At 34.1% G+C, this 13,285-nt stretch overlaps 1 protein-coding gene across 7 annotated transcripts in view; it reads right to left on the bottom strand.

The window, feature by feature from the left end:
• Positions 1 to 13,285, bottom strand: part of STAG1 (stromal antigen 1) — a 402,258-nt gene that overhangs the window by 129,791 nt on the left and 259,182 nt on the right. For all 7 annotated transcript variants that reach the window (XM_042998579.1, XM_042998577.1, XM_007087414.3 and 4 more), the window contains one exon: positions 12,492 to 12,565. In XM_042998579.1, coding sequence (XP_042854513.1) covers positions 12,492 to 12,565 — 74 coding nt within the window. The remainder of the gene's footprint in view (positions 1 to 12,491; positions 12,566 to 13,285) is intronic.

The following is a 13,285-nucleotide window of genomic DNA, read 5'->3' as shown; positions in this document are numbered from 1 at the left end:
ACCAATTTTGTCACTAATATTTGGCTAAAAAAATTATATTTTCTAAACTAGAACTTGAAGAATTAAAAAAAAAAATAGCTCAAAAGCAAAAGGAACAGCTAAAGAATTACTGAAAAGTCATATTGTATCCTTTATTAGACTGAGAACAAGAACTTAATAAAGACCTTAACTTAAAATAAATTATCTAAGCAAATGATAAATGTTAGTAAAGGGCAGTACAGGGAACACAGAGGCATAGAAAAATGTTAGAAGGGTGAAGATGGGGTCAAGGAAGGATTCTGTGAAGCAGTAATGTTTAAAAAGCAGACCTGAAGAGCTGCAACTCTCCTTTCTGTTAGTTAAATCCAGATTTTTCATTTAATTATTTCAGGATAATCAAATAACGATCAACCTGGATTATCCAGGATGATTAAAATGCATTAGAAATACAATAGTTTTATAAATTGCAAATATTTTTCACCTCATTTTTATTCCATTATCCTTTAGTGAAAATAGTGACAAAATGAAAGGCACTACATCACTGAGAGTTTCATACAGAACAGGTGACATGGCTATCTGCTATCCTGCATTACTCACTATTTTACTATTAACAAAAGTTTAAGGCATAAGATTAAAAGTTGAATGTGAAGAATACATTAACTTTTAAAGAACAGTATCTTTAATTTATATTCACATTTGAACTATCAACCTGACACACAGGTTAAGTAAAAAATGAAAAATATTAGGGGTCATGGGTGGCTCAGTTGGTTAAGCATCCGACTTCAGCTCAGGTCATGATCTTGCGGTTCATGGGTCTGAGTCCTGCATGGGGCCCTGTGCTGATAGCCTGGAGCCAGGTTCCAGTTGTGCATCTCCCCTCTCTCTGCCTCTCCCCCACTCGTGCTCTGTCTCTCTCCCTCTCAAAAATGTTAGAAAGAAATTTAAAAAAATATTAGGAAGATGACTAAAATTTTAAAAAGATGGCAATTTGCTCAGAATAAATCGTAACACAGTATTGTATAACTCTGAAAACATTATTACAAAATGTTTCACTATAGTATAAAAAAGTAAAAGAGAACAAAAGACATCCATTTTTTGTCCTCTCAAATTATTGCAATCTTTGCTCTGTTACCTCCTCTTCCATTGTTTGTTCTTATGGTGTGTTCCACCACTGAAATAATAGTCTTTTTTTTGGTTGCTTTTAAGATTTTCTCATAATGTTTCATGTTATGCACTTTGACTATGGCACGATTAAAAGTGAAATATTTTCTTAACCTACTCAATACTCATTAAGTCTTTCCAATCTGACAATTCTATTTTAACCAATTTTATAAAATTTCAGCTTTCTCATTAATACCACTTCTTTCCAATACCTTTCTCTTCTTTTGGAATCCTATGTAAAGGACTTATGAAGCCTCTCAAACAATCCCGCATGTATTAGAAATGTTATTCCATATCTTCTTTGCTGGGGTTAAATCCTCAGTATTATATTCTAATTCACTAATTGTGCCTTCAACAGTCTAGAGTGTATCTTGTTCACTAAATATCTATCTGTATCATAAATATATTTTTCATATCCAATATTTTATATTGTGTTTTTATACCTACTTGTTCTTATTATATGCCATTTATTTGTTGAAGGAAATGGGTCATTTTGGTCTGTATAATTCATTACATTCTGGGCTAAAATGATACCATGAAGATGGAGTCATACAAAAAGCTCTTCTATTTTCCATTATCTCCTATAAATTAGTAGTTAGATCTACCAGCATATAGATTAATATTCAATATTTTTATTTTATAATTTTTTTAACATTTATTTATTTTTGAGAGACAGAGACAGAGCGTGTGAGCAGGGGAGGGGCAGAGAGAGAGAGAGGGAGACACAGATCTGAAGCAGGCCCCAGGCTCTGAGCTGTCAGCACAGAGCCTGATGCAAGACTCAAACTCACGGACCGCGAGATCATGACCTGAGCCAAAGTCAGACATTTAACCGACTGAGCCACTCCAATATTCAATATTTGTCTGACATTAAAGTAGCATGTGAGACTCAAGGCATTAAAGTGCCATCACTGCACAGCACCTTCTATTTCTAGTACGTACATGCAGTAACATCACCCCTTTACAGAGTAAGTAATACTTCTGGAAAAATCAATGATTGGTACCTCTAACTGATAACTTTGGAAGGCAGGTCACATTCTCAACTGTTTGTAATTCTGGTTCACACAGCTAAAATTTTAATGTATCAAAAGTAAGCTGTGACAGATGAATACTAGTTTATTTAAGGCCTCATTAAATAAAAATCAATAGGGTAACAAAATTAAAGAATTTTTTTTATGAGAATGATTAGTTGAAGCTTTGGCAAAATTCAATAAGGGTGAAACTCTAAAATAAAAATTACGTAATGTTAGCATTGAAGACTAAGGTAAAATAATAAAAAAATAATATGGATTCCGTACTAAGATTGCATGGCTGAGTCACGATGGACAGGATTTATATACCCACTTGAAAAAACTAAAAACCTGAGTAAGATATATAAAATAATGACTTTTAGATGTTGGCTATTAGGCAGAGCAGGACAGTAATCTTTGAGAGAGGGTAACAAATAAGGTAATTCAGAATGCACCAGATTGGTGCCTGCCAGGTAGCAGTATTGGCAGAGGAACCAAGACAGAGGCTGGGTATATCCCTGAGTTGAGGAGAAAGAGTTGGGACTCTAGAGTACAAAGTGGCTAGATTTTTACAAGGCATAGTATCAGAGGGGAGAGATGTACATAGACAGTAACCTCTGAAGATCTGCACAAAGACTGTATCCTCATCAGCTGAATACTAAAAAGCACACACACACACACACACACAAACAAACCACCTAAAGCTGGGGAAAGAATGGGGAGAGGAGATAGCACATGCAGAGCTGGGAGTATTTTGTGTCCCAATGAGCCAGAGCAGAAAAACCTTGCAATTCACAGGGCTAGAGTTCAGAGTAGAGTTCAGTTCAGAAAATGCTATTATCTTAGTATTGGGAGGAAATTAGTCTTAGACAAAATACTGCTCTGGTCCATATAACAAACCTTAAAAATAAGGATTACACATAATCATGTCTAAGAAAAAAGTAGATGAATATTTATAAAAACATTCAAACAGTTGTTATAACAAGTATGTATGTTTGAGGAGAGCATGAAAGAGATGAAACAAACATTAAGAAAATGGCAGCAAAAAACATTGTAACAGAATAGGTTAACAGCATTGGTTATCTCTACTAGTTGTAGCGATAAAACTTTTAAACGCAATCACAGCAAAAAAATAAACTATAAAATATGTAAGAAAAGAATGACAGATTTCTTTCTAGTTGGAAACAAGGGAAACCAAAGAGAGTGGATCAATTCCTTTCAAGTGCTAAAAAAAATCCCAAAATGTCAACCTAGAATTCCATAACAAGAGAGAATATCTTTTAAAAATGAATGTGAGGCAATAGGAGAGTGAAGTGGTTGGGAAATGTTTTCTCCCAAAAAAGAACTATGAAGACAAAAACAATCATTTCAGCTTCCTGGAAATCAACCAAAAGAACTGAGAAGCATTTATTCAAAAATGTTGTCAACCTTTGGGTTAAAACAGTAGAAACCTATGGCATTTTGGCATGGAACTATTTTTTTTTTTCCAATAATTCAAAAGGATAGGGAAAAAACAAGTCCCATTAAATGTAAAATGATTGAAATCCCTTAAAGTATGTTTAATAACCACAACAAAGTTAAATTAGAAATTAATAATAGAAATTAATGGAAGATCTCCAAATATTTAAAAATTAAACAAAAGACTTAATAACCCATGAGTCAAAGAAGAAATCTCAATACAGAAATAAGGAAATGATTTGTATAGAATAAATATTAAAATATATCATTATCAAAAATCCTGCTATGTCACTAAAGCAGTGCTTTGTGGGAAATTTATGCCTTAAAAGGCTAGATAAGAAAGGAAGAGGGATATAAGATCAGTAACCTCATTTTCTACCTTAAGAAACTAGAAAGAGATGAATAAATTAAAACGAAAGCAATCAGACAGAAAAGAAATAAGGAATAAAGCAAAAATCAGTGAAATAAAAAATACATAAATAATGTCAATGAAACCAAAAGTTCAATCTTTGAAAAGATCAGTAAAATGGATAAACCTTTAGCTAGACTAAGACAAAAAGGAAAGAAGATACAAAAACAAACAAAAATCAAATAGGCATCACTGCCAATCCTACAGAAATAAAAAGGATTCCAAGGAAATATCTATCAAAAGCCACACTATGCCATCAAATCTGCAATATACATGAAATGGACATATTGTCTGAAAGACAAAAATTACTATAATGAATCAATAAACAGAAAAACCAGAGGCACCTGGGTGGCTCAGTCGGCTGAGCCTCTGACTTTGGCTTAGGTCATGATCTCATAGTTCGTAAGTTCGAGCCCCGCATCGGGCTCTGTGATGACAGCTTAGAGCCTGGAGCCTGCTTTGGATTCTGTGTCTCCCTCTTACTCTGCCCTCCCCCACTTGCACTGTCTCAAAAATGAATGAATGTTAAAAAAAACAAACAAACAGGAAAAATGTGTAACAAGATATTTAATCAGTAAATGAAAATCATCATCCAAAAATACCAGCTAGGCTTAAAGGGCTTCACTGGTGAATTCGATCAAATTAATAAAAAAGAAATAATACTAATCTTTCATAAACTCTTTCAGGAAACAGAGCAGAAGGGAAGACTTCCCAGATATTCTATGAGGCCAGTTAGCAGATTAATGCCCCCCTATGAGAGGAGACACAAAAATCCTTAATAAAATATTAGCAAACTGAATCCAGCAGCATGTAAAAGGATTATGTATCAGGATGATGTAGAATTTTTACCAGAATACAAAATTGGTCTAATATCTGGAAATCAATTAATATAATTAATATAATGCACTATCTTAACAGAATAAAGGAAAAAGTCTGTATTTTCATCTTAACTGAAACAGAAAAAAAATAAAATCAGTCAATCATGATAAAAACAACATATGAAATAAGGTTACAAGGGAATTTCCTCATCTGACTAAAGGGTATCAATATAAAACTTAATAGCTACTGACATTAAAGGCTGTTTTCCCCTTAAGATTAGGAAAAAAGGAAAGCTAGGTCCTCTCTTACCACTTTTACCCAGTTTTGTAGTGAAGTTCTATAGCCAGTGTAATAAAGTTAAAAAAAAAAAAATTAAAGACACAGAAATAGAAAGTGTTTAGACTTAGATAGAAAGTAGGAATTAAAACGGTCTTTATTCACATATGACATGACATGTTATGTAGAAAATCCTAAATAATCTACAAAAACAAACAAAATCTCAAGACTATAGAACAATGAAAGTATCTTGTATCACCTGTATTTTTTATACATTAGTAAGGAAGAATCTAGAATAGAAATTAAGAGAACAATTTCATTTACAATAGAATAAAAAATGAAAACACTTAAACTAAATTTAATGAAAGTAGTAGTGTAAGATTTGTACTTGAAAAATCATGAAAAACAGCCAAGAGAAATTAAAGAATATCTAAACAAGTGGAGATAACAATCTCTATTCATAGATTGGAAGATTCAAAATGTGAAAAATGCAATTCCCTCTGCATTGGTCTATAGAGTCATATTCTCCATCAGAATTCCAGCAGACTTTTATGTAAAAATTGACAAGCTGGGGGCACCTAGCTGGCTCAGTTGGTTAAGCATCCGACTCTTGGTTTTGGCTCAGGTCATGATCTCACAGTTCATGAGATCAAGCCCCATGTTGGGATCTGTGCTGACAGCGTAGAGGCTGCTTGGATTCTCTCTCTTGCTCTCTTTTTGTCACACCCCTGCTTGCACTGTCTCTTTCTCTCTCTCTCTCAAAATGAAGAAATACAAATTTTTTAAAAATTGACATGTTGACTCTAAAATTTACATAGAAATACAAAAATCTATAATTGTCACAATAATTTTGAAAAAGAACAAAGTAGGAGGATTTAACACAACCTAATTTTTTAAAGGTACTCTGAAAAAAGACAAGTAAGCATGTTCTACTTATACATGGAATCTAAATAAGCCAAACTCAAAGAAATAGAGTAGAATGGTGGTTGCTGGAGGCTGGGGAATGACAGAAATGGAGATAGGTTGGTCAAAGAGTACAAACTTCCAGTTATAAGATGAGTAAGTTCTAGAGATCTAATGTACAGCATTGTGACTATAGTTAACAAAGCTGTATTTATTACATACTTGGAAGTTGCTAAGAGAGAAAATCTTAAATGTAATCACCACCACACAAAGAAGGTGCTTACGTGAGACAACTGAGGTGTTAAGTAACCTTACTGTGGTAATCACTTCACATCATATATGTGAATCAAATCATCACATTGTACAACTTAAACTTACAGGTCCTACATCAATTATATCTCTAAGCTTTAATCAATACAGATGGTATGGGTATAAGGACAGATTAGAAAAATCCATAAATTAATCTTTGCATTCATGTTCATTTAGTTTTCAAGAAAAGCTCCAAGGAGGGGTACCTGGCTGGTTTAGTCAGTAGAGTGTGGGACTCTTAACCTAATCTGGGGGGTCATGAGTTGGAGCCCCACATTGGTTGTACAGATTACTTAAAAAAAGAAAAAAAGCTCCAAGGCAATTCAATTGGAGGAGGGTAGTATTTCACCAAATGGTGCTTGGACAAATGAATATCTATACGTAAAAAGTTGACTTATAGCCTTATATCCAAAAAATACATAATAGTTAACTTTATATATATTTTAACTTATAAGATTAAGTTATTAAATTTCTAGAATAAAACACAGAAAAAAATTTGGGGTTAGGAAAAATGTTCACAGATATCAAAAGCATGTACACAGAAGAAAAGTGAATAAATTACTTCCTTCAAATGGAATACTTTTGCTCTTCAAAAGGTAAGGTATCATTAAGAAAATGAAAACAAAGCCAGAGGCAAGAAAAAAAATTGCAAACCATTTATGTGATAAGGGACTTGAATCAAGAATACAAAAGTACTTCTACAAAAACCCTCTCAATATTGGTTAGAATAAACAGACAGAAAATCAGTAAGGAAAGAAATTACTTGAACAACACTAACAGATTTTGACCTAAAAACAAAAGCACAGTATGTAATTTTTCCTGAGTAAATAGAACATTTCTTAAGATAGACCATATTGTGGGTCATAAAACACAACTCAATAAATTTGAAAGCATTCAAATTACACAAAGTATGTTCTCTGACTACAATGGAATTAAATTAGAAATCAGTAACAGAAAGTTCTCAGATGTTTGTAAACTAAATACTTTCTTCTTGTCAAGGAAACAAGTCAAAAAGGAAATTAGAAAGTATTTGAGCTGAATGAAAATGGAAACACAACATATCCAAATTTAGGGGATACAGCTAAAGCAATACTAAGATTTATAGCAGTAAATTCTACTGTTAGAAAACAGGCCTCAAATCAATTACCCCACTTTCCACCTTGTGAAGCTAAAAAGCAGAGTAAATGAAACCCAAAGTAAGCAGAAAAAGGAAATAAATAAAATTGCAGAAATCAATGTGATAGAAAATAGAAAAATAATAGAGTTCAATGTAACCAAAATCTTACTTTTTAAGAAAAATAAATACAATCGGTATGAGAGATGTGAAACCAATGATATTTTATGAACAACTTTATGCTGATAATTGTTGAATATAATTCAACAACGCAGATCAACGTATCATTTTCTTGATACTGAAAAGACTTATATCTATCTATTAAAGAAATTTAATTTGCAATTAAAGACATCCCTACAAAGAAAACACTCAGTCCCAATGGTATAATGCCTATGTGAAAAAAAAAAAAATTATTAAACTCTTCCAGATGATTAAAAAGGAGATAACACATTGCAGCTCATTCAACAAAGCCAGCATTTCCACAGTACCAAAAGCAGTCAGAGACATTCAATAAAATTAAAAGTTAAGAGATACACATCCCTCTTGGGGAGCCTGGGTGGCTTAGTTGGTTGAGTGTCTGACTTTTGATTTTGGCTCAGATCATGATCCCAGGGTTGTGGGATCAAGCGCTGTGTCAGGCTCCGTGCTGAGCGTGGAACCTACTTGGTATTCTCTCTCTCCTTCTGCCCCTATGCCCCTCCCCCTTGTTGATGCACATGCTCTCTTCTCTCTCTCAAATTTAAAAAGAAAAAACATTTAAAAAAAGATCTATATAGATCTCTCTTGAACACAGAACTATAATTCTTAGGAAAAGTTTAGCAAATTTATTTAGAAAGAAAAATTTATCATGACTGTGGGTTTAGCCAAAGAATTTAAGGCTAAGATTATAAAATCAACCAATTTAGTTCACATTAACAGTCTTAAAAAAGAAAAACCATATATACCAACCTCCACAGATGTAGAAAAGTATTTGACAAAATCCAAAATTCATTTCTAATAAAAACTCTCAGAAAACTAGGAACAGAAGGGATATTTCCTCAATCTGATAAAAGGCATATGTGAAAAACTTATTAAAACTCATGAAACTTATGAACACTAATTAGGCTTAGTGAAAAAAGTCAGATGAAAACAACAACAAAAATCAGGAGTACATACTGTATAATTCCATTCCTATGAAATCCTAAAAAATGTAAACAGTCAGCAAATTGATAATTGATTCTGGGGAGCAGGGGAAGACTGGAAGAAAGGGAGGTAGGGAGGAATTACAAAGTGGCAAGAGAAAACTTTTCAGGATGATGGATATATTCCATTATCTTGCTTGTGGTAGTTGTACAGGTGTATATATGTCAAAACTTAGGCACTTAACTGTGTCTGACACCAACTCTTTTTGGGTTCCTGGACCCAATTTGAATTTGGGGCATGGGTTTTTGCCTGCATGCACACACACCAACAATACTTACTGGTTTCTGAGAATTCAGCTCAGTTCTGACACTGTCTACCTGGACACAGCATCAGACTCTACAGGTTAAGAGCTCAGCCCTTCAAGATTGTCCTCTATCCTCCACTTCAAATGCCAATCATAAGCCCTAGGCTTTTTGTTACCTGTGCTTGTGACCCATGGGCTATTAGACTGGAGGTTCCAACCACATCCTCTTTATATTCTTTTAATATGCAAGAGCAGCTCATAAAACTCAGGGGAACAATTACGTTAACCAATTAACTAAAGGATATGATAAAGGATTTGAATCAATAGCCAGATGAAGACATACACGGGGCAAGGTATGGAGAAAGGGCACATAGCTTTCATGCCCATTCTAGGTGTGTTACTTTGTTTGTGTTCACCAAGCTCTCTGAACCAGTCCTTTGGATTTTTATGGAGGTTTCACTGAATATTCATGATTGACTAAGCCATTGCCATCAGCTGATTCAACCTTCAGTCCCCCAGCCCTCCAGTGGTTGGCAGGTATGACTAAAAGTTCCAAAGGACCAAATATATAGGTCTTATAAAAAATTATATAACATGTAATTTGTTTTACATTAATTATACCTTTATAAAGTTATAATAGAAAAAGACTACATGGCAAATATATGGAAATTCTTGTTTTTTAAAAATTTTTTAATGTTTATTTTTGAGAGAAAGAGTGACAGAGCATGACTGGAAGAGGGGCAGAGAGAGAGGGAGACAGAATTTGAAGTAGGCTCCAGGCTCTAAGCTGTCAGTTCAGAGCTCGATGCGGGGCTTGAACCTACGAATTGTGAGATCATGACCTGAGCCTAAGTCAGACACATAACGGACTGAGCCACCCAGGCGTCCCTGGAAATTCTGGCTTTTTAAAAAATTAACTTTTCTATAACTTACTACATGTGTAGTTTATGAACAAAAGAGAATATGAAATTATAATCAAATATTCCATACTGAAATTAAAGGCCTTGGTCCTATTTTTTTTTTTTTTTGGTGAAATAAAGAGTTTTTCATATAAAAAAATAAAACAGGCAGAAGTAAAGCAATAACAGAGAAACTCAGGAATGAGGAGAGCTGGAAACGGTAAATCTGTGAGTAAATATAAATAATTTTGTTTTCTTATTCTTAAGTTTATTTAAAAGACAGGTGGCTTTTTTCTTTTCTTTTCTTTTTTTTTTTTTTTTTTAATTGATTGGTTTAGTTCCCCAAATCCCAAACATCTCCAACTTCAGGATGTGTGTCCCTATCAGGCTATACAGTCTCTCTCAGTATCTTTTTTTAATCAGCTATTAAACACATTTTCCCAGTGTGTTAAAGGAAAAAAAAAAAAAAAAAGGTTTATTTATTTTGAGACAGCATGAGCAGAGAAGAGGCAGAGAGAGAGGGAGAGAGAGAATCACAAGCGGGCTCTGTGCTATCAGCACAGAGCCTGACACAAGGCTCGATCTCATGAATCATGAGATCATGACTTGAGCAGAAATCAAGTCAGACACTTAACTCACTGAGCACCCCAGATACCCCTTCCCAGTGCATTGTAATCTTCCAGGTTTCTTCTAAAAGTTCTATTATTCATTCAAGAAGTTAGGTGCGAATTTATTAAACTTGCCTAAATTTCCTAATAATACAGCAGATAGTCACAAATTACTAGATAACAGCAAGCTAACTTCTGGTGCTGTTCAGTAGTTCATCTTTTTTTATCCTTTTTACTTTTTGACCCCCTTCACCCATTTTCCTCATCCATCCTGCCTCTGGCAACCACCAATCTGTTTTCTGTACCTATGAGTTTGTTGTTGTTTTTAGATTCCACATATAATCCACAGTATTTGTCCTTCTCTGCTTGAGTTATTTCACTCAGCATAATGTTCTTGAGGTCCATCCATGTTGTTGCAAATTACAAGATTTCATTATTTTTTAATGGCTGAAAAATATTCCACTGTATATATAAAATTTCTTTATCCATTCATCAACCTATAGGTTGTTTTCATATCTTGGTTATTATAAATAACGCTGTAATTAACATAGGAGTGCATATATCTTTTCAAGTTAGTGTTTTCTTTTTCTTTGTATAAATATCAAGAAGATTTAAAAAAAAGGTAGGGGGTGTGTGGGTGGCTCAGTCCGTTGAGCGACCAACCCTGGATTTCAGCTTAGGTCATGATCTCATGGTTTGTGGGATTAAGCCTCACATCAGGCTCCATGCTATGCATGGGTTTCTCTCTTTCCCTCTCTCTGCCCCTCTCCCACTCACGTGGCATGTTCCCTCTCAAAATAAATAAACATTAAAAAAATTACCAAGAAGATTAAACGTCTTTTTCATACTCTGAATTAAAACAAGACGTTTAAGTTAAAATATCAAACTACACTTCTTTTTTTTTTTAATGGATTTCCCTGTTTTAACTAACTTTTTAAATTAACTGGCCAACTGGGGCGCCTGGGTGGCTCAGTCGGTTGAGCGTCCAACTTCGGCTCAGGTCATGATCTCGCGGTCTGTGAGTTGGAGCCCTGCATCGGGCTCTGTGCTGATGGCTCAGAGCCTGGAGCCTGCTTCGGATTCTGTGTCTCCCTCTCTCTCTGACCCTCCCCCGCTCATGCTCTGTCTCTCTCTCTGTGTCAAAAATAAATAAAACATTAAAAAAAAAAATTAAAAATAAATAAATTAATTAACTGGCCAATTAAAAGTCTCAAATGTATCTAAAAACAGTGCTTCTATTATCTGTGTCTATCTACCTAAACATACATCATGCCTAACTAAAAGAACATAGCAAGTTAATGTAGATGATTCATTAATTCTCTGTGAAATATGCTGCTTAATAATGTAGTCAACAATTAAAAACTTCACAGAAAGACTAAACTGGCTTGCAATGGAGCATGACAAAAATACTTTGGTTCTATTTTCATGTGTATAGATGAAGGTAAAGAAGAGTTGTTGATTATTTACAGAGGTGCCCTTTTTTTGTCAACTTTTCTCCCATCTTCAAAGATGTATTTTTAAAACACTCCTGGTTAATTTGACCGTGAAACAAGATGAGTATCACAGGACAGGAAGCAGGGCATTGAATTTTTTCAAATATCAAGACAATCACATCTTATTATATTAAGACCACATTAATTTAATGATATCCTATTAATAAATAGTCCATCAGTATAAATCCAAATATACTGAATGCTTCTAACAATATATGATTTGAACTTAAAAGAGTATGGCAGTGTTACAATTTCCTCCACAATAGGGGTGCCTGGGTGGCTCAGTTGGTGCAGCATCTGACTCTTGGTTACAACTCTAGTCATGATCTCATGGTTTGTGGGTTTGAGCCGCACATTAGGCTCCATGCTGACAGTGCAGAGCCTGCTTTAGATTCACTCTCTCTCTCTGCCCCTTCCCCACTTGTGCTCTTTTTCTAATAAACTTAAAAACAAAAAACAATTTCTTCCACAACAGTAGTATGACATTTATTTAGCTTTTAGAGCCAAAGCTGTTTCCCAAAGAACAAAACAAATAGAGGGTTTCCTATTTTTATAATTACCTAGGACTACAAAAAAAGCAACAAATTATTTAAGTTAAAAATCTAAGTGATTTTTAAAATTCCTTACCGGTATCTATGAACAAATATACCCTTAAAAATAGAATTCATCATATTTTCAATTTCATCCTGGTTTTCCTGTAGCTGAAATGAAAAAACAAAAAAAGTTAAATCCTGATCATTTTATTTGAAATGAACAGTTCCAGTTATTTTTAATTCCCAGTTATTCTCATTCTGAATAATAATCAATCCTTTTTTTCACTTATTGTGCATCACTTGTTTGAAATTACCAGTACTACTGCATTACTTCAAAAGCTTTACTAAACTGACTTCAGAACCTCTTTGTCTCTCTTTACACATACATACACACAGTAACTAACAAAAGTGTGATGTGGCTAAATGTGGCCAGATTCCAATATCCAAAATACTACCTGCTTTGAGAAGAAGCCTCAATTTCTGTCTGTCTTTCTTTCTTTTTATTGTTTTTAAGAAGTCTCAATTTCTATACCTCTTCCAACAAAGTCAGGCCCCTGGCTTGTTTTGCCTCTCTTGGTAGCAGGCCATCCTTGATCATATTTGCCACTGTAAAAGAAACTTACTATTCGACCTAAAGTATCCAAATATTACTCTGCATCTGTTTAGCCCATAACTGAGACTAGGCCAAGTTCCCAATACAGAAGGCATAATTGAAGATAGAAGCAATCCTCGCCATTAGTCATAGAATGCAGCAACAAAATAAAATAGTCTAGTAATGATATAAAATTCAGGAAATACTACTGATCATAGTTAAAGTTTGAGCTTAGTTACTGCTCAAGAGGAACAAAATCACTTATACAAAATTACATTCCAAGTGATATTTCTTAT

Source organism: Panthera tigris, chromosome C2 (assembly GCF_018350195.1).
Source record: "Panthera tigris isolate Pti1 chromosome C2, P.tigris_Pti1_mat1.1, whole genome shotgun sequence".
NCBI classification, from domain to species: domain Eukaryota; kingdom Metazoa; phylum Chordata; class Mammalia; order Carnivora; family Felidae; genus Panthera; species Panthera tigris.
The sequence above is the reverse complement of the archived record's forward strand: the minus strand, read 5'-3'. Positions and strand labels throughout refer to the sequence as shown.